The following is a 27,439-nucleotide window of genomic DNA, read 5'->3' on the forward strand; positions in this document are numbered from 1 at the left end:
CATGGTTTTAAGCTCTATTTTGCTCGTTAATATATAACTACTGAAAATAAACACTATAGAAAGTTTGATCTTCATAAAGGTTCAGTTAAACATTTTGGTTTTACTAAATTAACAAATTTACTATATGAACATCTTGAAACTTATAGTAATATATTCTTGGGAAATAATAATACGACTCAAATATTAATCCACTACTGTACACAGTTATTAAATTAATTAATATAAGTAGTGTTACGTGTTTATACTAAACTGAAACGAGAACAACCTCTACAACTTGTATATATGTATATTAATAACAAAGACTAAATTTCTTCCAAAAACCTACCATATAAAGTGTATATCAAATGTATAATCAGTCCCAGAATTAATCCAACAACGGGAAATAACTTGAAATAACGTGAACGATTAACTTCATAATTCCATTACGTAACATAGCATCAATATACAAAATATAAATACGTACAACATCGCGTTAAATATATTTACAGAAATAAAATAATAACATAATATATGTACACGCAAACTTTCATGAACAACCATGGGTGAAATCAGCAGCCCTAAAACTTGTAACAAATGTAAATGAAAACAGAAATAAACCTTTGCTATTAGCTATTTAAGAAAAAAAGTTAAACGCAACTAAATTTTACACCGTCATCGCTGGAATAACAATTATGGCAGTGCAACTTTTGGTTTCTTACTCTGACATCGGTTCCGATACGTCCGTCACCCAGTTGGATGTGACAAACGCAACATTTGAAACATTCCATGTGGTAGAATAGGCACAGACTTTCGATTATCATTGCTGCACCTCGCCCTTGATAAAAAAGTATATTTTTTATTAAACTTGTTATTAAGTCGCATTTTAAATAATTAATCGCTTATTTGGGATTTCCATGTTACAGTCAGTGTTACAATTAAATTAAAATAAAAAGTGTTCAGAACACGGACTACTACCTCACTTTACAATTAAATTACTTAATTTTAGTAACGTTTAAGTGGTGAGGGGGTTAATTAATTACATATGAAAAACGGTTCTGCAAAGTTTTTTTTATTTCTGACAAGGCATAACGAATTTCAATTGAAGTTTAAACGCAAAACGACGAATTTCGGTCTAAGTGCCATGTGACGTCACGAGGCACGTTTTAGTTCGGCCGCGTTTAGAGCTTGTAATGTTGTTTGTTTTAGTGTGATTATTAATTATCTTTTTGCTTGTTTCTCAATTAGAGTACACAATAAGGTCTACTAAGTCCACACCCGGAAACATTCATTTGCCATTAAACAAAGACAAGTTTTTCAGATAGAATATGCAAGTGGCTGAAGTTTTGAACGTAGTCTATTTTTTAGGATTTTTGCAGATGTAAGTATGGGAGGTTTTGGATAGTATTTAGAGGCTTCTGGCCATTGTAAACGATTTTTTTAAGGTTAAGGACACTTGTAGAAGCCTCTGACCATTTTAAATAAATTTCCCAAGGTTTAAGACACAGGAAAATTGAAGAGGCCTCTGTCAATTTTTAGGAGGTTTTCGATAGTATTTTGAGCCCCATGGCTATTATAAACGAATTTTTTAAGGTCTAGGATACTTGTATAGAGTCATCCAGACCATTTTTAGTAGGTTTTTGATAATATTTAGAGGCTTCTGGCCATTATAACCGATTTTTTTAAGATCATAGACACTTCATTCTACACTGGCTATTTGAAATAATTTTTCTAAGGTCTAGCACGATTAAAGAGGCCTCTGCTAATTTTTAGGACGTTTTTGATAGTATTTAGAGGCTTCTGACCATTAAAAACTGTTTTTTAAGGTTGAGAACCTTTCTAGACAATTCTGCCTATTTTAAACGACTTTTCTAAGGTCCAATTGACCAATCCGACAACATTTTGGCAACTTGCCAATTTTTAGCTGGTTTTCGACAGTATTTAGAGGCCTCCGGTCATTATAAACAACTTTCCTAAGGTATAGGACACTTTCAGAGTCCTCTGGGAATTATTACACATTTTTCTAGGGGTTGCCACTTGTAGATCCCTCTTGCCATTTTAAACGATTTTTCTATGGTTTAAAGTACTTATAGAGGCCTCTGGCCATTTTATACAATTTTTTTAAGGATTAGGCCACTTATATAGAACCCTCGGACAATTTATGGTATATTTTCGATAATATTTAGAGGCTTCTGGCAATTAAAAACACGATGTTTTAAGCTTGAGGACACTTCTAAAAGGTTTTGGCTATTTTCAATGATTTTTCTATGGTCTAAAGCAATTAAAGAAGCCTTCGCAACATTTTTGGAGGTATTTGACTGGCTTCTGGCCATTCAAAACGATTTTTTTAAGGTTAAGGACACTTGTTGAAGCCTCTGACCATTTTAAACAAATTTTCCATGGTTTAAGACACTTGTAAAGTTTCCTGACAATTTTTAGGAAGTTTTCGAAAAATTCTTCTTCATCTTGAGGACACTTCTAAAAGGTTCTGGCTATTTTAAATGATTTTTCTAAGGAATAAGGCAATTAAAGAAGCTTTTGCAACATTTTTGGAGGTTTTTGACAGTATTTAGAAGCATCCGGCCATTTTATACGATTTTTTTAAGGATACTTGTAGATTCCAGTAGTTCCAAGTCCTCTGACAATTTTTGGAAGGTTTCTGATAATATTTAGACGCTTCTGGCCATTTTACAAGAAGTACATGTCGGTGAAAATATTAATGGATAATATCTAATAAAAATAAATCATTCTATTAAATTGAAAACCTCCCTGTATTTTCTTCACATTTTTTTGCAAATCGTTTGTTCTGCAACTTACTTTAACTTTTGGTTATAAAAATCGGGGTTAAAATAATGCTCAAAAATACTGGAACCCTCCTATTTATCGGGGAATCAGTAAAGCTAATATATGATTGATTTACTTTTGGTAAAGATCAACATCAGCAATTTTGAACAATTGAGCTTTTTACAAATTCTTCTTCATCCATTTTGGGGATACTTTATACAGTGTAGACTATGTTTTTAATCAGAAAAAATATTCAAAACATTACAAACATGTCTTAATTATAAAACAGAGGTTACAATGCATGCAAGACAATAAAGAAAGTTAAAGGTTATTAAAGTCGAACTTGTTGCAGAATAGGAATTCTAGACGACGAAACATGCCTCGTGACGTCAATCCGTTTATTAAAACAAAATAATATTTGATAGTTGTGTGCAACATCTGGTGACATCTGTACTCAACTCTCTGAGTTAGAAAGTACAGATGGCGTTCCAAAATCTAGGAACAGCACCATTAATGCCGCATCATTCATTTTTTTTTTTCACCTAAAATAATATTTTTTTGTGTGAATTTGTTCAGTATATTCAGAATAGTTTCAGCCAAAAATAAATGGGTTGCAAAACCCCTATTTTAGTATATGATAAGAAATCAGCTGTACCACAAAAGTACTATTAAACCTAAAGTTTTCAATTTTCTAACGTTTAACTAGATAAAACTTTTGTTTGGTTTAGCAACACTCCTGGCTTAGCTCAAATAAGCGATTATTTACGGGGTAAAGAATAAAACTCCTTTTTCATCAACAAAAACTCACCTAATTCTTTACTGCAATAAGAGCATTTCTTCTTACCGCTCACACTTAACATTCCTTCTTTAAGGCCTTCCTCCATACCAGGAGGAGAAAAAGGCACTGAATGGCTAATTGCTTGTGGATGGTTGGCATAAATAGGATGCTGTGTGTCTGCGTTTACCAGCTGCTCATTTCTATACAAATTCACAGTCAGTCACATAAACACACCGAACTAAAGTCGTGTCTTACCGCAGTTGATTCCTCTCATTCAAGCTGTTCCTATTTTGAACTCTTTGAGTGATGGTTTGAATTATAGAATCGGGTAAAGGTTTAGATTGTTTGTTTTGTCTAGGAGGAGCGAGTTTCTGTTGGTCTGTAAGTCTTCTAAGCTCAGCTTCTTGAATAACCCAATGTTGAGTGTAACTCTTTGCTTCTGCAGTAGCTTTAGGGGTTATCCAACTATCGCTGTGTCTATTCTTCGGTATCGCACTTAATGTCCTCATGCTGGGTGCTAAGACACGAGGTTTTACATTAGGAACCGACCTCAAAGGCTTTATACTAGGTTTGATTGGTCGTCTATCAACAGGAGGTGGAGCAACAAAAGCTGAGTTTTTGTAACCGTACTGAAGTTCAGGCATTGACTTTCTGTGACATATCGTCAGAAGATTATTACTAGGTTGTTGAAATTGTTGCCCAACTTCGCAATAAGCAGAAGGCACGTCTCCTATAGACTGTCTGAATTCCACAGGTACATGTTGCAAGTCAGGTAACGACTTTCTATAACTAATGTTGGCGTAATTTGAATAAGAGTCGTCGTATATGTTCTCTAAAGAGTGCCTATTGGCTAGTCTGGTTCTACCACGTCCTTTTCGAAACAAAATATTATCTCTTTGTCGTTCAAGTTCTTCTTGTTCTAATTGACATAGTTCACGCTCGACTTTAAGCACTTCAGAGTCTTGATCGTCCACAAAATGAGATGAAACCTGTATTGATTAAAAAATGCACATTTAAGTTTATTTTCTGTGATTCGTTAAATAAAATTAATAAACACAAAACATGCCAATATGAGCGTCGACAAAAGCTTAATTAACTACAGGGTGGTCCAGTTTTAAATGTCAACAATTCACCATTCGATAGCCCATCAAAAAAATAAGTTGACATGCATTATGTAATTTTTGTAAAAAATGCTTCCTAAGAAAGATACAGTCTCCCAAATTTCAGTTTAAAAAAGTTTTTTGGTCATAACTGTCAGACCGTTGGAGCAATTTTGATCAAATTTGGAACAAGCACTATTGAAATTAATACTCATTATGTGATGTTAATGACGTTTATCAAAATTATTCAGATGCATAGATACAGGGAAATGATTTTGATTTCCCGCCTTATTTTGTCGTTAGTTTTGTCATTAGTTTGTCACTGGACATTTTTCAAAAATGACACTAATTTTTAAATTTATGGTTCAATTTGGAAAATGAAGTATTTCTTGTAACATTCTAATTTGAAACTTCGTCTACGAGATAATTGAGTTATTACGTTTTAAAACCTAAAAAAAAACTGATATCTGGGCTGGAAAAATTGGATAGTTTATTTTATAATCAATGAACTGTCAGTGGTTCGTCCTTCAAAAAATAAGCAGATATGCATGTTGTCATTTTTTAAAAGAACTTGTTACCAGGAAGACACAGCTTTTCAAAGTTCAGCTTCAAAAATCGTGTTTTTTTGTCATAATTTTGAGACCGTAGAAGCAATTTAGATCAACTTTGGTTCAAGTACTTTGCTGCCCGGATATACCTCTCTTCTTGGGTTTGAAAACGCAATAACTCGGTTATCTCGTAAAAAAAAATCGTCGGAATTTTGAATCAAAATTTTACAGCAGATACATCATCTCTCTTTCTAAAAAACTGTATTTTTTGTGAAATATTCAGTCATCGTAGAAAATAGAGTGGGAAAATTAATCTCTCTGTATCTACGCCACTTAACAAGTTTGACAAAACGTCATTCAAATCACATAATGAGCATTCATTTCTTAAGTACTTGTTCAAATTTTGATAAAACTTGTTTCAACGGTCTGACAGCAAAAACGCGATTTTTAAACTAAATTTTTAGGAAGCGTTTTGCAGCAAAATGACATAGTGTATGTCAACTTATTTTTTGATGGTACTATCGGATAGTGGATTATTGACATTTAAAACTGGACCACCCTGTATAAGAGGTGGCAAAAAAAAATTTAATTTTGTTATTTCTAATTGTACCTAAATATATAACTTCTACATTGTTAAGGCACTTTTTTTAGTAGATTACAGAGGCGAAGGTAAACTCATCAACTGTCACAAGTTGCCTTTTGTTTTAGGAAAGTTCTCTATTTTTACATGTTATGGCTCGTTTTAAAAAACATTTTATTTGATAAATCAAAACAAGCCTACAAAAATTGTTATTACGCCACTGAAATCTATTAAAATAAGTGTCAGAATAATGTGAAATGTATATTTATACAACTAAATTACTAACAAAAATAAAAAATAGTAAAAAAGGTTGTTTAAAATATAAAAAAATATTTATTTTGGCCATAAATAAAAAAGTTCTTTCGTTATTTTTATTTGTGCCTGTGTATCTAAAGAAGATATTTCAAAATTAGGGTACCTATTCGTTTTTTCCTCTCTTTTAAGTCAAAACCTATTAATGAAACTCAATAATTGTAATATATTGTAAGAATGTGATGTGACGTGGACAAAAACAATTTAATAATGTTACTAAAAGTACCCCGCATGTCGATTTTCGATTATTTGCCCAGCTGCCCAGGAAACAAAGTTATTTTTGTAAAAATAGAGACTTTTCTCAAAACGAAAGACCACTTGTGACAGCTCATTTAAAAGTGAAAAAAATGTCTGTTTAATTGCGCAATAAAAGATTATACCTTCCATTTAAAAAAAATTAATAACTCCATAACACTGATAACCAAGCACTGGAATCTACTAAAAACAAAAGTCTTAGTTGGAGATAAGTTTTATATGTTTGTTGAGACGAGTTACTCATTTCTTTGTTGCTAGTTGGGTCTTCTGGCTCACCACTCAAAAAAAAAATTAAACTAGTGGGAAATTTCTTTTTCCCAACAAACCTTATTTGTCAGACATGAAGGCTTTCACAGGCTTTCCTTCCTTTTGGAAGAAATTCAAACTTTATTTGTGTGGTGAGACAGACTAGCAACAAAGAAAAGAGTCTTACCAATACAGAAGTTTTATTTAGATACAATCAAAAATAACAAACTTAAATAGGCATTCTAGTCTGCATTCACATGATTTAAGTGAGTTTTTGATTTGAGTTTCCCAAACAACAACCCAAATAACAAGTTACTTTTACCCTATAATATGCAAAAAGTAACAGAAAGTATACTCAATGATCATTAATGGCCCTGTAGTGGAATCCCCAAGGCAGCCGCGCTAAGACAACTTGGAGAAGAACGATATTAACGGAAACACGTAAAATGAATAAATCATGGCAAGAAGACAAAATGTTTGCCAGAAATAGAGTCCGATGGAGAAACTTTGTTGAGGCCCTATGTTCCGCCATGAAATGATGGGAATATTGATTGATTGATACTCAATGTAACTATGAAGTAAATTATAATTCTCTTTATTGAATAAATGACATTTTGGATTGTCATATTATTTGAACAAAAATTATTTCTATATTACTCTAATGGGTGTAAACGTACGAACTCATGTTTACAACGTTGTCAACAAAAATTGAATTTGTTTTCTGAGCAGGTGCTGTATTGTTAGAAATTCAAAAGTGACAGTTTGTCTCATCAACAGTCATTTCATATTTCTATACATTTACTTTGAGTAGCCTAACAAAATTATACAAGTTTCAAGTTTTTGGTTGTTCAAGATCTGTTTACGTCTTGTCAGCGCAATTTTAGGGAGGAGAGAGGAGCAAACGCACTTGTAAAGGCCAAGCAATTCTGGTTAACTTGATATTTACGAGAAGTTTGGCGACATTGTTTATCTATGACGTGAATGCAGTTTTCGTTGGCGTTTCCTAGACTTTTTTTACCTCTTATAATTTTCGAGATCTCCTATAGAAATATCGAAATTTGCCCACCTTGTACACAGTCGAAAAAAAGTTACAAATTAACTTAATTAAGTAGTTTTCACAACTAGTATCTCACATTTTATCAATTTTCCGAAAATAATTCAATTTGGTTTAAAACACACTCTATAAGAAAGTATACTTTTGCTATAAGTCAGTAATACCACAATCTATGGTAATTAAAATTGTAATTTAATCAGAAAACCCCACTTTTACATAATAATTTAAACATAATCAATTACTCACCTCAGGAAAGTATGGATTGTTATATCGCTCGCTCCCTAAAGGTTCAAATGGTCGTGTATCTTTCTTTACAGGTTGCAATTTAACAGTTGAACTCGAAATATAACTAACTTTGTCCTTAGACTTCTCTTCCTTCTCCACCATTTCAATTATCTCCCTCTCTTTTTTGGTAATTTCATCCTCTTCTGACGTTACGCTATTAGTGTGCTGTAAATGGATCTTACGAATTAAACGATCACCATTTTTTTAACAGTTTTTTACCTCACTGTCTTGCCTGTCATGACTTGGTACACTACTGCACCAAGTATCACTGGACAATCTTCCCCTATCAATATCTAAGCCAGAATCCTGGCTCTCAACTTTACTCAAAAGTCCAGTTCGCGATTCTTCCTGAATTTTCTTGTAAAGAGACTTTTCCATTTTCTGTTCTTTTTGTAAAAAAGTATTGATGTCAGGTGGTTTCTCGATTATTAAGTCTGGATCTAACAAGTCCGTGTTAGGGTCGTCTATTCCGAGAAAGCTAGATCTTTTACTATGGATTTCTTTTATTATTCGCTTGGCAGAGTTCATCCTTCGTACTGGTCTTTCTGGAGGTGTACGCTCTTCTACTGGAGGTGGTGGCGGTCTTTCTTTAGGCGGTTCAAGGGTCTTTGCAGGAAAAGCAAAATCAGGCTCAATAAAGTTGTTTTTAGGTTTTGGGGTACTGGTTTCAGTTGGAACATTTATAGGTGCTGACTGGTGCTGTGACACAATCTCTTCAGTTGCAGTCTTAATTAATGAATCTAGAAATTCTTTAGTGAAATCTATGATGTCCTCCCTGAGTAAAGGCTTAAACGATGGTTCTTCAACTTCAGGCTGATCATCATGAGTGACATCTTCATCCTTTATATCTTCAGTTTGCTTTAGTTTTTCAATGCAGCTGGGAATCGTATCGTTTTCTGTATCAATGGGTTCGTCAGCTTGACTGACTGAACATGATACATCAGCTGTGTGTATGCCGCTATCCTCTCTGTCTGACAAAACAGTTGCCAATTCCATAGATGAAGAGAATGGAGGGTATTCGTCTTTACTCCCCATTAAATTGTTCAAATCATGGCTAAACATAGTGAGTTTGTTCATATACATTTCGGTTTCGGGACTAGAACATCTTTCTGTAGGTTTCCAATCAAATCGTGGAGCGCTGTTTGACTTTTCCAATAAATAACTGCTGATTTTTGGTGGTGCTGTTGGTGTAGTAGCTTTACGGTCTGGTTCTTGCTGTCTGTTAAAGCTAGCAAGTCGTTCTTTGACCGACACTTGTATTTCGCTAGGTTCAACTTTCGCCAACGATTGGTCGGTAGCACTTTCAAGGCTTTTCAAACGATCTTTAAGACTTCGAGCGTTAACAAAATCTTCAGAGAGTCTCCTAGAAGTTGGATTATCTAAGTGGGAGACTTCCACCGATCTAGTAGGTTCAAAAAGCCCTTTTCTTTTAGAAATTTCTCCTTTAGGTAGCACTGCTTGAGCCTCGGAGAATTCTTTGGATTTTACCACTTCCCTCTTATTGAATAACGAATCATCTAATTTAATTTTGTTCTGTATCCTTGATCTGTAGTCTTCAATAGCTCCTTCATATGTATATTGTTGAGGTACATTGTCGTTAAATGTGGGTTCTACAAGGTGATTTGTAGGTTTTGCTTTTATTTCTGGATAACGTGTCGGCTTTTTGGTACAACTGAATGCATCATCTTCGCTTTGGCTAGGTTCTGGTGAAGATATATCAGGGAAAGGGGACAACGCTACCGCTTGATTGTCCTTTTCATCCTGTGGAATAATGAACTTCAACTTGACGCTAACTATATTTGGATCACATACCTGTACACTTGAACTATCGGTGTCGAAGTCTTTTACACTGTTACTTCTTGCACTGCTTCCAAGTCCATAATCACTTAAGTCATTGGAGTCGTCGTCCGTGTATATATGTAAAGATACTTTTGGTCTGCCTTTTTGACTCCTGAGAATATAATATGAAAAGAAATTCGTGTTATTTTGAGACTATAATAAGATGGGTCTTCATTTTATTATGTTCTTATTCGAGCTGTCTGTTTTTGGGTTTAAAAAAAAAAGAATTCACGAGAAGCGTAACAAAACATACATTCAACATGTTTAGCAAATACAAACGAAGTGCCACCAGTATTTGTTCATGTGCTCAAGTAAAAAGAGCAAGCACTGAACAATTAGTTAATTACAGTAAAGAATATATTTACTAAAGCGTGTTTTTTTCAGTCTTAAAAGTCGTTTAATCGTCAGTCAATAATAAATAATTGCCTAAAATATTTAAATATATTTAGAGAAAGAAATTACTTAAATAGACAAAAACCTAAACAATCAAAATAAACTTAACTCAATTCCGATATTTTGTTCAGATTTATTTTTGTGTATATATACTAAGTTGATGTTTATAATCTGTAATAGAAATATGCCTACTTAGAACTCACTAACATGACATATTTATCACACTGGTGTATTAACAGTTTTTATATTATTTATTGTTGTCATATAATAGTGTTTTTTTAATATATGACATACAGATATACCATCATATAAAATAAAATTACTCTGCTGATACCATATTTTCAGCTCACTAGCGTAAAATGTGTATAAAGAAAATTCATAAAACAAAAAAATTGTTTTTTATCTTCACATTTAATCCAGTTCTAGGAGAGCAATTGCAGTAATTCATCAAAATAAACCAAGCAATGATAATAAGATATTAAAATATCATTTAGAACTGTGACACTGAGGTATGCCTTTTGGTTTATCTGTATACAGAATGATAACTCTGAACTGAAATCCTCCTTTATACAAAGTGAAAATAAGAAAATTAACCCACTATGACATTTTATTGTATTTTTTCATCTGATAATAACTAGAGATTTGCACGGACCGGAAATGAAAATGATTTTAAATACAATTAATAACAATTTGACAAAAGGCAATTAAATACACAATTATAATGTCATCGCAATAGTCAAATAGTTAGGGGATAATTTTATCATGTTAATAGAATAATATACTCGAATTTCTGATGCCCAGAAGATCTCTGGTGATTAACAGGAGAAATGGGTTTCTAAATTTTTGCGTCTGGACAGTTTCATTAACACAAAAGTTGTGTTTATTTAAAAATAAAGGCAAACAGAATTTGTTTACTGACCTCTCTTCTAGCATCTCACTAAACGTCTTGCTCTTCCTTTTAGCTTTCTCCAGTTCTTCCTGCTCCGTTAACTTCTTCACTTCGACCACCCTTTCAATGATGTGCTCCTGACGTTTTCTACGGCAACTTTTCCAATTATCCAAATTCTGAAAAAGACAGTTGTGATTATTAAGTGAACCGGATAAATATCTCCAAATGTCGAAGGCAAGTCACATCCTGTATACGAATCCCACCTGTTGCCAATCTTCAATTTCATCTCGAATTTCCTTCCGTTCTTTCTTGATCTCTTCGACCTTTTTTATTTGCTCCTGTGCCTTTTTAAATAGCGGGGGAGGAGCGACTTTGACGAACTGTAAAGGGTTGGTGGCGGGTTTGGGGGGTGGAGGTCTGGTGACACGGCATTTCGTCGGGACATACTCGGTATTGGAATTCTGAAAAATGTCTCTCATCACTAACGGTAAAATTCTCCGAAACGTAAATAACAAAAAAACAGTTAGCGTGCATCTTTTTTCAAGTTCAGCTTCCCACTGGTATTTAGTGTCTTTTTTTCTTCTGAAATTCTTGGAGTAACGCTATAATAATTACAGTAGCATCCGGCTACTGCACAATAAGTATAATATGTACTAATGCAAAAAGTCTTTATCTGATATAAGTAATTAGGCACAAATATTTTCGTAAACGGCATAATAATTCTCCAGCTGAATACACGATCAGCTCGGATTTACCATCGAAATGCAGACTGTAATTCTGCTTGTGTGTTAATAGTACTTTTTATTAGGTAAAGAAATCGAGGACTGTTACATAAAATTTAAAAGGTAAAGCGGTGGTTCTGTTGCATTGCGTCACTATTTAACTTTTACAGCACGTCAAATAAGTATAAATAAAACATTTAATCTCAGTTTGATTAATTATAATAATAGTAAAACAAATTGTACATACATATATATTATTTCTCTTGTTGCAATGCACCTAACGTATACTTATGTATATGAGAAATTGTATTATAATCAAGAATGCAACCAAATTAAAAAATGCACTTATTAAATTTCAAATTCAGGGAAACCGGATTTATTGCGAAAAGCACCTGAAACGCTCTGCTTTGCAAGAATAATATGTACATGTCTTGAGTTACATTATCTGCTTATTAAGACCTCTGGGAATTAAAGCAGTATAAATGACCACCTACTGAAGTTAAAAAACCCAGGCAAAATGACGCATTAATGTGAATCATACTTAATCCCGAAATATTAGTACTAAAGTTGAATCTATCAAATCATTTGATCACTGCATATTGTTGTACGTCTAAGACAACATCGAACTATTCCCTTCTAATAATCATTGAAACGTGCGAAACAAGAGATTTTCTCTACATTTTTTCTCAGGATTCCATTACACAAGTAATACTTTTACCGTAAATCGAGATCTAGTCTCACCAAGCACAGTATGTTGTAGATAAGGCGTTATTGACATAATATTGTTAAAAATATGTGGTTCAGGGAAGTCAGTAGTTGAGACGCACCCATTAATCGGTTTTAAAACATGGTTTAGAGAAATTTGTGTGTGTTTTAGCTGAAAATGGGTGTAACAACTGCGATTGTATTCTATATTTGAACAGCATTGCTCTTTTTAAATGCTTACCCACAAAGCGTTATGTCACACATTGAATAAATCTGGCTGAAATTCAAGGTTTTGTCATAAAAGCAATTAAAACAATTTACATACCATAATAGATAGAGGGAAAGTACTTGTTATAAAAATGCAGGGATTTATCAATTATTGACCTTGCAGTAAGCTGTTTTAACACAAAAATTCAATCTATAAACACTATAATTAAAACAAGAACATTGGCGACAGATTAGCCATGACAAAGGCATCAATCCGATAAAACAATAATTATCCAACAAACAATAATTAACTCACCCGTTTTTCACAGCTTTCTTTTTCATAACTATAATTGTCCATATTCATTTGGTGTCGTTATTCATGCTTATTAGCATTCGATTCCTGTAACAAAAAACATAAAATCAGTTAAACAGCCTAAGGAACCTCTTTGGAATTGACAAAACGTTAAACCGATTAAAAATCCGAATGGCCGCTTTCACTCAAAATGCCAATTATTTCAATAAGCTCTACATATCTCGTAATAAAATGCGCATATTGTACTCGGAACACGTCAGTCAAACGTGTCGAAACATAGGTTTGGGTCTAAATAATTATGAGCCAAATAATCCGGTAGAATATTTTTTTTTATTATTATTAACGTAACTGTAACGAATAAAATAAAATTGACCGAGGTGAAAACAATAGGTAAAGAGAAAATTTTAATTCATGTACCGTAACACCCTTTGTTTGTTAATACATAGATCTGACCTGATGAGAAGTGAATTGTGTTGGTTTCGGAAAACGCCAAGGTTTTTGTTTCAACATTCAGTCAAAATATGTGTCTTGGGTTTCAATTGGAAAATATTAACATAAATAATAAAAAAATTTATGAATACAGAAGTTACAGACTGTTTTTCAAACGACTGATGAATAATACAAGATTAAAGGAATAGATTCAATTTACTTGTGGTTAGGATTTTCGTCTCACCACACTAAAAAGGTTTGTTGGGAGAATTTTCAACTAAGTTGAAACCTGGTGAGACGAAAATCCCAACTAACGAAAAAAAGTTACTTAAACTCGTCTCAACCAACAGTTATAAAACCTTAAACTAAAGCTGTTTAACCTGAAAATTGAAATTATTGATACTATACAGGATGGTTAAAAATAAATCCCAAGGCCTACAAATTGGTGTTTTGAACCACCCTGCAACTGTCAAAATAACCAAGTTACAGAGTGATAAGGTGGAAAGTGTAAAAATTCAGTCAACTCTGAATTTATCCTGAAACTCAGTTTTAACACTCGATTATTGGATAGTTACAGGGTTGTTCAAAACACCAATTTGTAAAATACCATAAAACTTCTAAATAAAATATAAAAAATAAATAAATAAAATTCCATAAAACTTTACTATTGATCAAATCAAATTATCTTCAGCTATGTTAAACCATTCTCAACGTCTAAAATTCGTCAGTAGGTAAACTCTGAGGAAGGCTTAACAATACTGAAACGAGTCAACCTAAAAGGATAGTGAATTACAAAGCATACAATTCTTGCGCTAAATCCTGCATTCACCATCGTGCACCCAGCATGAAAAACAACTAACAAAAGGGATATTCTTTGAGCTATTCTAAGAATAAGGGTGAACAAAATGTGTGTGAAAATACATACAATACATGTTCGAAATGACTTCCTCTAATTTGGAACTTTCTCGTCGTACACTTTTTTGATATTTTTCCAATTAACCGTGTAACGCCTAGTTAAACTTAGTTAGAGACTTTTAAAGCACTTTCTGTGGGTTAACACAGGTTTTTAGAAATACCTCCCTGAGAAGGCCCTTCAGGGCAAAAGTGCTCTAATGCAAGAAGGGAAGCAACTGAAAATAGTTTTCAAATTTCTGGTGACATTTTAAAGGATCAGAATCCACTAATTCCATTTTGATGTTTCTGACCTGTAAAAACGGTTTGAGAACCTATTGTAATACCATAGAAGACAGTTTGAAAGACATTAGTGACATTTTGGTGTTTCTGAGCTGCAAAAAACTGTTTGAAAGCTTTAGTGACTTCTTTAAACATCAGAAGACAGTTTTGGAGCCATTAATATCATTTTAAAAAAGTACGTATGGCTCCAGAAAAACACGGATTAAATATTTGGATTCTACGATAATTTTCTATGGGAAGCCATTTGTAGCTTTTCTGCGTCTCTAATACGATTGTCATGTTTTCAAAATTATCCTGTAGCTCAGAAAGAAGGGTAGACTGCTCCATCGCTCCTTTCACAAAAATCGATTACAGGTTTGCGAAACCGCATCGTTCTAAATTTGCTAGTTTTGGAGATACCCCGTAAAACCATCAAATCTGAGACACTTCTGAGAGAAAAAATCTAAGATATGTCATATTTGTCTTGAACTGTTATTGAGTTATTAACCGTACAATTCCACAGTTTTACATAATGATTAAGCCTACCAAAGTAAGCCATAATTAGGACAATACTGAGTTGGATAAATGATATTCTATTAAGTCATCATAATATTATGTAGCAACAAAGGCAAATAAGCATGAACTAGCTCCCATGACTTTTTTTATTTTTCAAAATACTCACTTTAACAGCTACTACTACTATAGATGATGGCCTATGTTAGTGCAATTTAAAAATTGGACCAAACTTTGATATACAGGGTGGACCATCGAAAACTGACTTTTTTACTGAATGTTTGCAATATTATCAACATTTGAAGTGAATGTGTGTTCTTTTGCTATTTCTTACCTTGCTGTTAACATACCCTGAATGTGAATTAGAGATATTTAACGTTTCATAATGGGTACAATTACTGGATTCTGTAATGTGAAAAACCTCCAATAACTAAGTATTGCAAATTTAAATTGGTAATACCACACGGTTTTTATGACTTAGAAAATAATTACTAAGGTATTATACAGCAGGGTTTATGAAACTAATAATGACGTCTTTGACATTTAGCGAAATGGAAATTTGCGTAGTTGCTTGCATAGGTGGAGCATATTTCTCTTAATAACCTTCCTTTTTGAGTCACAATGTAACCCAGAAAGGTTATTAATAATGCTATAGTTGACACAAAGTGTTTACATCTGCAATTACAGAAGGTTACTATATTGATCCAGTTTAATTAACAATAAACTTAAACTGCAGAGTAAGGAGGATTTTATAACCATTTTCGCGGAATTTCTGGTACGTGCTGGTTTAAAGTAAATTTGTAGCGGGCAAAGAACTAAACTGCAATACAAAGAACTTTTATAGGTACAATTAGATTGCGAAACATGAAGCCTGAAACACAATTTCTGTTTCACCTTGATCGGCAACAACAGAAACATGAAGCAACATAAAACAACCGTTTACACCACGCATCCTTTTCCTCAAAATCAAAAATGAAACTTATTACGTGTTATGTAGTGTTGCAAGAGGGAAATGTTGGGAAATAGTTATAACGTGCACGTCAGAAAATGCCGTATGAGTGTAACATGCAACTGTTGCAGAAACGTTGGTTGGAACTCGTAGAAACCTTTGCAAATTAATATGTGTATAACCGCATCAAGGTCGCATACCTGCTAAAATAATCCTGCCGGTAACTATTCTTGAGAACTATCCGATTAAATTTAGATCTCATGTATTTTGTAGTTGACTCAGCCAATGTTTATTTAAAAGATATACAGTTACATTGAACATACATTGAACCATGGCAGGATTATTTTTATTGTAGAAGCTACTGAAACCAGCTTGAACAATACCTACATATAATGGGAGCTCAACAGAACAATAATGTCTTAACAAAAAAAAAATTGCCTGCCTTTTACTTCGAAACAAAATTTCTTGGTTATCTAAAACATTATTAACCCATTAGAAAACTGGAAACGAAATCATTCAAGTGATCTAGTATAAGTTACTTAATAACAAATTCATAGTAGAATCAAGTCAGAAATTAAATTACATAATGCACTGCAAAAAGAAAATGTTTTCAAATAGAGAATTTAATGAGTGGCTCAGAGAACCTGAAGAAAAATACTACCAACACGCTGAGAAGTTTAACTCCAATGAAAAAATGGCAATTACATTATAGGGAATTACTGACAGAAACCAGATTAGAATACATGAGAGAGGAAGATAATGAAGAAATGCACAATGGCGATAACATAAACACTACCATCAGTGAGGCACTGCTTTATCTAAAATGGACCTGAACACATTCCAGTAGAGCTGCTCAAAGCTCGAAATCCCGCTCTAGACTAGATCTGCTACCAACAAGTTAAAGTGCCATCGGAATGGAAGATTGCTCACCTGGTGTCCATATTTAAAGAGGGTGATCGAAAGGATCCCAACTGCTACAGAGGATTAAGATAATCCCGACGTTTGGAAGATTATTTGGAAAAGTACTCCACGGAAAAATACATATTGGATATCAAATTAGCGAAGATCAAAGTGGATTTACATCTGGTCGATCTTGTAAAGATAATCTGTGAATCTGATAGAGAAAAGTATTGCAGTTGGGTCTGAAGTTCTGAAGTACATCTAGCCTTTCTCGATTTAGAGAAGGCATATGGCTCAGTCCCAAGATTTAAATTATGGAATGCATTCCAACAGCTTGGTATCAATCCACACCTTTTGGGTATAATCATAAGACTCTACAGAAATAACACCTCTTACATAAAAATCGGCATATCACATTTCAGAGCCAATACAGCCAATACAAGGCTGCTGTGTGTTACCCCTTTTATTCAATTTATATGTAGAAGCAGCCCTTCGCAACTAGGAATGGAAATCCCCATAGAAAAAGTCCTTTTTCTCTGAACTTTGCTAGTGACCAAGTCGTTATTGCTCAACATTAGCTTAAAGAAGACAGAATATCTGGTCACTAACTCAGATGCAAAGTTTGAAGTGCTGATCAACGAAGATATTGAAATTAAGCAGGTAGAAAAATTTAAATACTTAGGATATTGCATCGACAAGAACGATTTGGGAGAAACCGAAATTAAAGACCGAATCAAGCAGGGTCGGAAAATAGTGGAAAGTCTAAATTCCGCTAAATTCCTTATGGTGAGATAAAAATATTTCAAAGAAAACCAAAAAAGAATAGGACAGACAATGGTTGAATCGGTTCTCTTCACATTAAATGCAGACCTAAAGAGAAGATGACGACTTGAGAAGAGTGTCATAGGAATAGTAATAGATGCTCCAGAAATGATCAAGGACAGAATAGAACATTTGTTGAGGATGCCAGACGAACGTTGGCCAAAGAAAATATTTAAGTGGAAGCCCCCAGGGATGAGAAATAGAGGAATGCCCCGACGCTCATGGAACTAGAGAGTAAGAAGAGCGATAGAAGTTAGAAACTTAGAGAAGCATGCCTTAGATCGAGAGGATTGAGCTGTCTCCAGAAATGTACTGTATTTACAACTTGGATCCTGTAATATATATACTGCATAACTAACTACAATAATACTCATGTATAACAACTTGTGGCGGTATGGGTTTCCAATAAAACAATAAAATGTCACACATCTTAAATCATAAAACTGATGAAAGTGCAAAAACCACCTACGTATTAAAACAAGTCGTAAATATTTTAATCAGCTATAAAGGACTTTTTCAAGTGTTTATAATGCAATGTTAAACTTAAATTATAACAAGTTTTTTTAGTTTTCTACTTGTAAATGTGCTTGAAGTAAGTAAATAGTTATGTTCAGCTCCAAATAAAAAAAAAATCGCTAATAATATACATACGTAATATGCTTAAAGCTGTAAAGATAAATTTTATAATGGTATACATATGAATACTGGAGTTTCTACAGATTGTAAAGACAAGGGAAATTGACTTCAATACATGATAATGCAGGAATGAATTTCATTTTATATTATTAATGAAAGTTTGAAAAAAGTAATTAAAACCCAAATTAGGTTATAAGCAGACTTCAAAAATATTTTAAAAAATCGGACAATTCTACTGATCAGCAATGCTGGAATCAAAAATGTTTCAAATTTTTCAGTTGGTACCAAATTTTGCTGATACTTATACAGTCTGGGCAAAGTTACTTTGAACATGGATTAGCGAAAAAAAACCTCAAATCTGGATATTTTTAATAATCACAAAAAATAAAGCTCTAAATTCTTATTAAATAAATATAGTAAGAAAAAACGAGTTATTTGGCTTGTAGTGGCAATTTACAGGTATTCCATTAAAACTAGTTTACTAGAGTATTTCGATATCAAGAGAAAAGCCATATATTTCCTGTTCCTTTGCTCTACCTGTATAAGCAAAATTCTTGTAAATAAAAATAACTTAAATCAAGAGTATAACTGGTTTAAAAGTTAGAAGCATTAGCTCACTCAGAGTCAGAACTTTTATATTAGAGTTAATTTTGTTTATAAATTTTTGTAGACATAATTCAGTGTTTATTAGGTTATTAAATATCTGCAATATCTTGTACTTTCTAGTAGTGGCTTCGTGCCAAAATGTTACGGAAAAAACCATTTGACTAAAGCTGCCAGTATTTCCTTCCCAATCAAACTTTCATTTCAATTACGTTATTGAAGCATGACTTTTCTCCGCTAGGAATAATGAAGAAAAATAAATGACAAACTTATAATGTCCGTTTAATTATCAAGCTAATAGCACCTAAGATAAAAGTTAAAGAACCCAGTAATTTTCCTATACAATATCAGTTGTGAAAAGCATCAAGACTATTATTACAAAACTTAGCTTTTAAACCTGATTTCAAGAACCATAAAAAAAATTCTTTGGTCCTTCATCCCAAAAAAAAGGCCAAAGTCAGGTAGTTGCTCTTATTCCATAAATCTTTCAACCCTTGTCATACATAAATAGTGAGAAGGTGGGTTTCTGAAAATTTCACCTGTCCATTTTTGCTGGACTAAAGTGTGAACTGTAAAGTAATAAAATTAGAGGAAACTAAGGGAATTGTGGTCTCAAGACGTAATAGAAGTCACTCACTCACAGTTAAGTCATATTTTTATAAAAACCTTTAACAGTTAACTTGGGAAATTTCAGTTTTAAAGAGTTATGTAAGAACGTTTAAGTTGTTTTGATTTTTTGGTGACCGTTTGTTATGTATCACTTTGTTTAATTTTAGTATTTTCTCGTTCCTGTTACTATAACATGTTTTTGGGGTATTTTAGAATAGCATTTCCAAAACAGTCTCTAAGAAAAAGCTCAACAATCACAAAATACTCATAAAGTTAAGTAACAAGTAAATTAACCTATAGGACAGAATGAGGGATAGTGAGTAATGTTTTCTGAAGACAACAACAATGATAAAATATATGTTACCTATTGGCGTTTCAAGATAAGAGATACTCCCTCTGGTGATCAGTTTTGAAAACAGTTTCGGGCATTCCAGCTGTCATTTCTCCCTTTGTTTACGTTGATATGAAGTGACAGTGTCATATTATTTATAATTTTAGGTTAGGAACGTGTTGCCCGATTTTAGTTCAACCGTCATATTTATGAAACCAGACTAAATTCCTAACCAAAATCAATGTAAACAAAGGGAGAAATGACAGCTAGAATTGTTTTCAAAACTGGTCACCAGAGGGAGTATCTCGTATCTTGAAACGCCAATAGTATTCATGTAATTATTAATGCATGTACTTGCAAAGAAAAATTATCTGTTTACTGGAGTAACATTTGAATGTAGGTTTATAAGATTTATGAACAAATAACCCAAAAAAAATTCCATATAAATTCGCCTGCATAAGACTTAATGTAACAGGAAATTCAATGAAAATATGTACAAAAACTTTCACTTGAAATATACAAGTTTTGTTGTAATTAACAATTCGGCCGTGTTGGATAACTGAAACGTTTGATCCAAATGACAATGTGTCGCTATGTCATGGTTGCTAAACAAATTTATTTTTGATCACATTTTCTTTTCCGCGAAGGGCGAATAGAATACAATACAGTCAAGTGAAAACTTCCGTTATCGTTATGTTGGTAGAAATTCTCACTGTCCATTGTTACAACTTTGCTGAAAGTGAAAAGGTTTCGGGTGTATCAGTGCCCCTTAGTTACCTGTTAAACATTCAATTCACTGTAGTATTTGTTTAAAATTAGTATGCTTAGTCATTCGATTGCAGACCAGTGCAAGTGCTCAGCTGTATTTTTAAATATAAATTGGCACAAGATGTGGAATTTGTAATGGTTTAAAAAATACACCATTTGTCATTCGTTTTTCGATAATTCGTAACCTGAATGTTGTGCATTTATATATATAGATTTATAATTTTAATTAGCCTAAATAATCCGGCTTTAGATATAAAAGTAACGCTACAAGTGGTAAAATATCAGTTAGCAGTACAGCTAGTTTTATTTTTAACACCTGTTGAATAAAACCATTTATAATTTGAAATAACATTCGTGACAGTTGTGAAAGTGTTACGCGAGCAGAGATCATGCCTGTTTCCTGATTATTAGCTATTACGCAGGTCAAACTTAATGGTCTGGCTTCTAGAATCTTTACTTCAGCTTAAAATTGCCGTAAACTTAATTTTATTTGACGCCTTTATCATTTCAATCCATACTTAATCAATTAGGCTTTAATATGCAAATAAACAATTTAACGCAATTGGCAATTAACTTATTTACGAACTCGACTTATATTGACAGGTTTCACCAATGAATCAGAATTTGCCTATTATTCAATTTATTCTGGTGCTTACTACCAATACGTGGATATACACGAATATGGTGATAGTAGGAATAAAGCGTAATAATGACCGGAAATTATTAACAGGAAAAATCAGCCAAGCTTGTAAAACACAATTCAATGCCCCTTTACCAATGTTTTTATTATTTCACTGCTCCTCGGTACAGGAAAAAATGGTGAGAATTGTCACCAAATGTTTAATATTAACTAACCAATTTTTTGGGTGAATAACAAGCTTTAGTCAAAACCGTAAAAGTAACTTTCACAATGACTAATCATGCAGGTTACTTGCAAAACAATAACAACTATATTAGTCGGTTCAGCTGAAGTATAATAATGACATACAATTAACCACAAAGTAACTACTCTACACCTTGTCACATTAATTCAATAAAGAGACTACCTTATTTTTGTAAAAACCAATTAACAAAACAAGTTTAGCTGTAGGTATATTTTAAAAGAGAAATAATCGAACTAACGGTACCAGGATTGGCCTTAATGCGAAACAACAAGCAAAAGACGAAACAAATGTTCTTAAATAAGTAAATAACCATGTTTAAAAAGGAAATGTCAAAAACCTTAGCAGCTCTTCATAAATGGTGGCAAAGCCTGAGCAAATATTTTTTAGAGGTTAATTACCTTAAAAGGAGGAGACATGTTGCACCACACTGCGAACACGTAAATAAAGGCATACATTGTACTTTAAAACACTGATAATGATATATACAGCCTGATATGTGCGGTTTATTACCTAAACAATGTTAAATTATGGGTGGGATACAGTCATTAAAGTAATGAACCAGTTTCTAGAAAGGGAAACAATTAAAGTGATTACAAACCACAACCCATCTTAGGGCCAGAAGTCAGGGCTGACATGCAACATTGAAGGACCCCTAAATATTCTAAATGTACTTGAGCCTTTAGTGCTTAAATTGGAAACATCTGGTGCAGTATTCCAAATGTCAAGGGTCCGGCTTTTTTACCTTTCAGCATATGTCGTTTATTTTTGCTAAAATAACACCAAATCATGCTGTTATTTTAGCATCCACAAAACCACACACAAAAGATTTTGTGCATAAAAAAACTTCCTGTCAAATGAAAGTTACAGTACAAGTACATAAAAACTGTTAACAAACTACACAAAATCAAAGACCTCTTGGTACTGGAATAATAAAATTTCATATCTCTATTTACAGAAAGTTACACCCAATTTCCACAAAAAATTAATGTATACACAGACTCTCTTGGAAATGAAGCGGTTTATTTTTCTAGGCGGAAATTGTGTTTGCATTCTTAGAAAAGTTAACAGATCTACTTGTTGAACTGTAAGAACATTAAATGGTTCATAATAGATTGCGAAGACTATTGATTTGACATAGTGGGATGGTATTTAAGAGTTACAAAACCGAATGAAATGAAATGTGAGAAAGCGAAGTCATTGTTCAAGAAGAATTCAATTTTTTTATTTTAATTACACAGTTTATTAGAAAAGGTATCAAGTACATGCTTTTTACATGAGTTTTCCTGCCAATTTAGAAACTTATGAATACCTGCAGACCCAAAAATAATTCAAAAGAAAAATGAATTCACAGCAAGTGATCAATAATCAGTACTTACGTCAAAATCAGATAAAAATCAAATCTCATTAAATTGCAACAAACCAAATCTGGAAACTAACTGATTATTATATATCACTTCATTACATAATAACCCTTCCCAAAAAATAAATAAATTGGATTAATTAGAGTGCAGTTAATCTAATATGTAGCATTAAGCAAGCTTACATATCTGTGCACGCTAATATCTTAGGAATTAACCTTGATCAATTGAATAAAAAAACCGAATTCATTACATAACAGCATATGTAAGGCTGAATGAAATTGAACAAAAATCACTTAAAAGATTTGTCGCCTTTTATTGTCCACTGAAGTGGTACTTGACAAGGCAAACCACTATTTTTTTAATGGTTATCAACAACCCGAAACCAGAAACATATTTGTAACAGTTGCTGCATTTGTCTATGTCTATGTGCCTAGGATATGAAAGAGGGAATGGCTTAACATCTAATTACATGAAGATTACAGATCCAAATCAGTGCAAGAAAAATTAAATTTAAGCTGTGTTAATATATCAGTATGTGTTAAAGTAACCATTAAAGTAAATTACTGGTTTATTATTGATACGAAGGTCGACTACATAAATTATAAAATTAATAAAAACAGGTGGAGCGCTTTAAGCAAATTCCTACTAGAAAAAAGTTAACTATTGTTTAAAATGAAAGTAAGATGGGAAAACTGGAAATACAGAGATTTAATAGTGGTTTTCTTTAAGACGAACAGCATTTAAATAATTGAAGCTACCACTAATGAGTTTGGTATAGAAAGTAGGGGATTCGTCATCAGAAAATTTAAATTCCCACGCAATCAACCACAAAGTCACAGAGTTTGGTGCCTACTTTCGGATGCGCTGGGTAATAATACCAATTTCAGGCATCTATGTAAATTAGGTACGATTCATCCCAAACTAGTTTAAATTCATAATTGCCCAACACCCAGTATAAATAATTACAAAATTCTTTCAGATTCCTGTTCGCATGCTTGCTCATGTTTTTTTTTAAGGAAAAAAACCTGTTTAAGAAAACCTGTGTGAGTGTATGCCATGCTTAAAACTGCCAACTTAGTCATAAGATTCTTGGAACTTTACCAAAGAGTATTTTGAACCATTTTGAGGGTTACCATTCCCAGAACACTTTAAAATAATTAGAGTTTTCAGAAGTAGTTCAATAAATGCAGGATCAATATCAATCAAATTAGATAGTTATAGATTGTACCCAACTTCAAATCAGCTCTGAAATCTGAAAGTAATATATTAGGCTTTAAAAAGTGAATGGCAATGCAAATTTCCACTCAAATCCATAGAGTAGATAAGTTGGAATCAGGAGGAGTCATTACTGACCTAAGACAACCTTTTTGCCATTCGCTTTTTAAGAATCCGCCCATCTTGTCGCCTGCATCCCATATATTGACCATAAAGTTCATCAACCTTATCCCAAGATGGTTCTTCTTACTGTAATCCGAAAGTGGTCGGTACCCAAGCTTTATTGAATAAATAAGAAAATCGACGATTTTCATTCAACTTAATGAATGTGACCCTATCAGTAGTGACCTGTCCAGATTTAGGTTCCTAATCCCACGGTTGTTCAGAAAGCATTTTTAAACTCACAATTTTATAGACATATTAAACTTATGTGGGTTAATTATACCTACCTTCTTTTAATAAAATTACTAGACTTGTTAACCTCAGATACCTACTTAGTTATGCTTTACTGCCATTATTATTGTTGGCCAGACAACTGAATGTTACAATTGTTTAGGTATACATTTGAAGCAAATTTCAATTTAAATTTCTGTCCATCAGTGGACGTGTTTTGCGTTTCAGTTCACAAAGCATATTTATTAAAACTGTAACTTACCGCAAATATTATGTTTTCCCTCTATCTCTCTTTGATTGTCTTGACCTGAAAGACAAAAGATAGTTAGCACACCATCACATTATTGGCTATAAAGATAATTAATTGAAACCATATTTTATTACTTCAACCTATGGCAAAAGCAGTTCCAGTTGACTTCTCTGAATTATTTAAAGGTGTGATTAGATTAAATAGAAAACTAACCTGTCAACAAGTCAGAGCTGGGTACCTACCTACTTAAGAACCATACTTTAAGGTGATTACTTATCTGAATGTAATAAATTTTTAGCACTTTTTATGGACTCTTAAAACGCCTGCAGTTTACACCTTGAAAATTAGCAATGATCTGTGTATATGGGCAATAAAATCATACTTATCATCCTCATTTTAAAATAATACTAAGATATGGGTCATTATAATAAATATTACTTCCTGAAGAAAATTCTTTTTGACTGTTGGACCTGTGAAGTGTTTAGTAACATGAGGATGTGGGTGCAATGCATGGGTTACTTAATACAAGGAAAAACAGATTGAGTTACATGAACTCATCAAATAACAGAGTAATAGCATTAGGTTACACTCTACCAACTGGAATCAGAGCCAAGTGAAGTAATAGAGTATACCTAGGTGAATTAACACATACTTAGAGTTAAAAAATACAATATTCTAATTGTAAACCCACTGCAAAAAAACCTTATTTCAGCAGTATTTTAGATAAAATCCTTATGGGTACACATTAAGGACCACCAAGAGGGTGACATACTGAACATGTATCTAAGTAGTCTGTCCTACTTTTTTAAAACAACTTATAGAAATAAATGACCATGTACTTACTTCCTTAAGAGATAACATTAGAAGACAAATAATGATTCGAATTTAACTCTTGCAAGCAACATTATTGTCACTGAAATCAGTAGATATGGGTAGGTGTCTCAGACCAGGTGTGAAAAGTGTGAAGGTAAAAACTGATAACAGTTGTGAAAAGCTACATTTTTTACACCATTATATAATTCAAGAGCTTACTCACCAGAAACTCAACAAAAAAGGTTATTGTCCATACTAAAGCATTAATTGAAAAGATTATTTTTAATCTTACTTAGTACAGGGTTAACTTTTGACTCAACTATTATACTTTTGACACAATTGCAGGCTTGATTAAAGACAATCACCTTTCAAGTATGTAACAATGCAAAACTGTGTGAATTTGTTAGTCAATTCTGAAACATTTTATCTTCATTATTATTAATAATGTTCCATACAAAACCTACACTGAATCAGCCTGTAGCTTGGAGATATAAAAATAGCTTTCTAAATTAATCATATAGAAATTTTTAGAGATTATATTCAACAAACTGTAAAAAAACCTCCAGAAAAAACCTTCTTAAGTAGGTAGGCAGACAGACACACTATTTATGGAACAACCTCATTGCTTATCTATCAGTTATTATCTTTTTTCTGACTTCAGGACTACACCTTGAGGTCATAAAAATAAATAAACCATGAAATAATACCCACTTTTTGAAGGTGTTGGTAGTTTCATATTTAATATGGACTTTTCCGTTGCACCATATAATCATAGATAATTAACATGTGGTAACACAGTAAAAGAATGTGATGGTTCTTAAGAGTTGTAATTACTGCTGGATTTACTATTTCTGAAAACACTTTTTTTATTAAAATCACTTGGTTCTGGCTTAGTGGTAATGAAATGATTATAATATTTTCTCAGGTATTACTTACATATTTACCTACTAATAATTTTCTCTGACTGAAATTTAGGCAGGTTTTCAGAGAATCTAAAACACAGGATCTTTTATAATTCAGAACATGGTTTTAATTGTTATTATGTCTTTCATTAGACAGACATATGTATTTAAACTCAGGGATTGACCCATGTACTATATTTTGACTCACTTTTGCCTAAAAATTCCTCCAACAAAATTCCTATGAATCAAAGTCAATAAACGGCTAATAACATGAAATCTACAATAATAAACCTTCATCCTGGCCCCTTTCTAGGACTACAAAAAAGCACTTTTCTACTAACCTGTAAATATGACAGTAGTAGAAATGTAAATAAATCCTGGTAAATTGGCAAAAAACCACACAAGTTCACTAATCAATAGTCTGCAATCAGGACAATTGATACGGCAGAACTAGTAAAAGGACAGATATGCATTGGACTACAAGAAAATTATCACAAAAACAGTTATTTTGACGGAAAAGATCCGCAACTGAGATCCCGTGATAAACACATCAAAACACACAATAACACTTTTTTGACACAAAAATAAACTACCTTGATTAGATCATTGTTGAACAAGGGGGTTATTTGGGCTATTCAACAACCATTATTTTTCTTGTTCAAGAATAAAATCGACTTATTTACGAAATTTTAGTACGATGGATGGACCGAAATCAATCTGTGTTAGCCGTGTTGGTAACTGCATTTGAGTGATTTGATTAGAGAGCGTGCACGTATTAGTGCGCAAGCGCTATTGTTATTTTAGAAGTTATTCCACCTCTTTCTATTAGCATCCTTATTATCTACATGCAATAAACGAAGAGAACACATATCTAGTTGGAATGTGATGAATTTTTCTATTCT

The 27,439-nt window shown here is 32.9% G+C and overlaps 1 protein-coding gene across 4 annotated transcripts; it reads right to left on the reverse strand.

Annotated features, from left to right (window-relative positions):
* Position 1: 1 nt before the first annotated feature.
* On the reverse strand, positions 2-27,292 carry smash (smallish). 4 transcript variants are annotated; one of them, XM_081993462.1, is made up of 12 exons: positions 27,131-27,292; positions 26,879-26,987; positions 24,835-24,879; positions 12,990-13,073; positions 11,303-11,500; positions 11,070-11,215; positions 9,731-9,869; positions 8,138-9,679; positions 7,880-8,083; positions 3,794-4,527; positions 3,569-3,738; positions 2-814 (listed from the first exon to the last, which is right to left on the reverse strand). In XM_081993462.1, the coding sequence occupies exons 4-12, from the start codon at positions 13,035-13,037 to the stop codon at positions 627-629; spliced, it is 3,369 nt and encodes a 1,122-aa protein (XP_081849588.1). In that variant the 5' UTR covers positions 13,038-13,073; positions 24,835-24,879; positions 26,879-26,987; positions 27,131-27,292; the 3' UTR covers positions 2-626. The 4 variants fall into 4 exon arrangements, with proteins under 4 accessions (XP_081849588.1, XP_081849589.1, XP_081849590.1 ...); XM_081993463.1 differs by having other exon boundaries at positions 26,879-27,014; positions 27,131-27,282; XM_081993464.1 differs by lacking the exon at positions 26,879-26,987 and having other exon boundaries at positions 27,131-27,286.
* Positions 27,293-27,439: the final 147 nt, after the last annotated feature.

The sequence above is a fragment of the Ips typographus genome, linkage group LG16, assembly GCF_016097725.1.
Source record: "Ips typographus isolate SLU linkage group LG16, UJ_Ityp_2.0, whole genome shotgun sequence".
Lineage (NCBI taxonomy): Eukaryota > Metazoa > Arthropoda > Insecta > Coleoptera > Curculionidae > Ips > Ips typographus.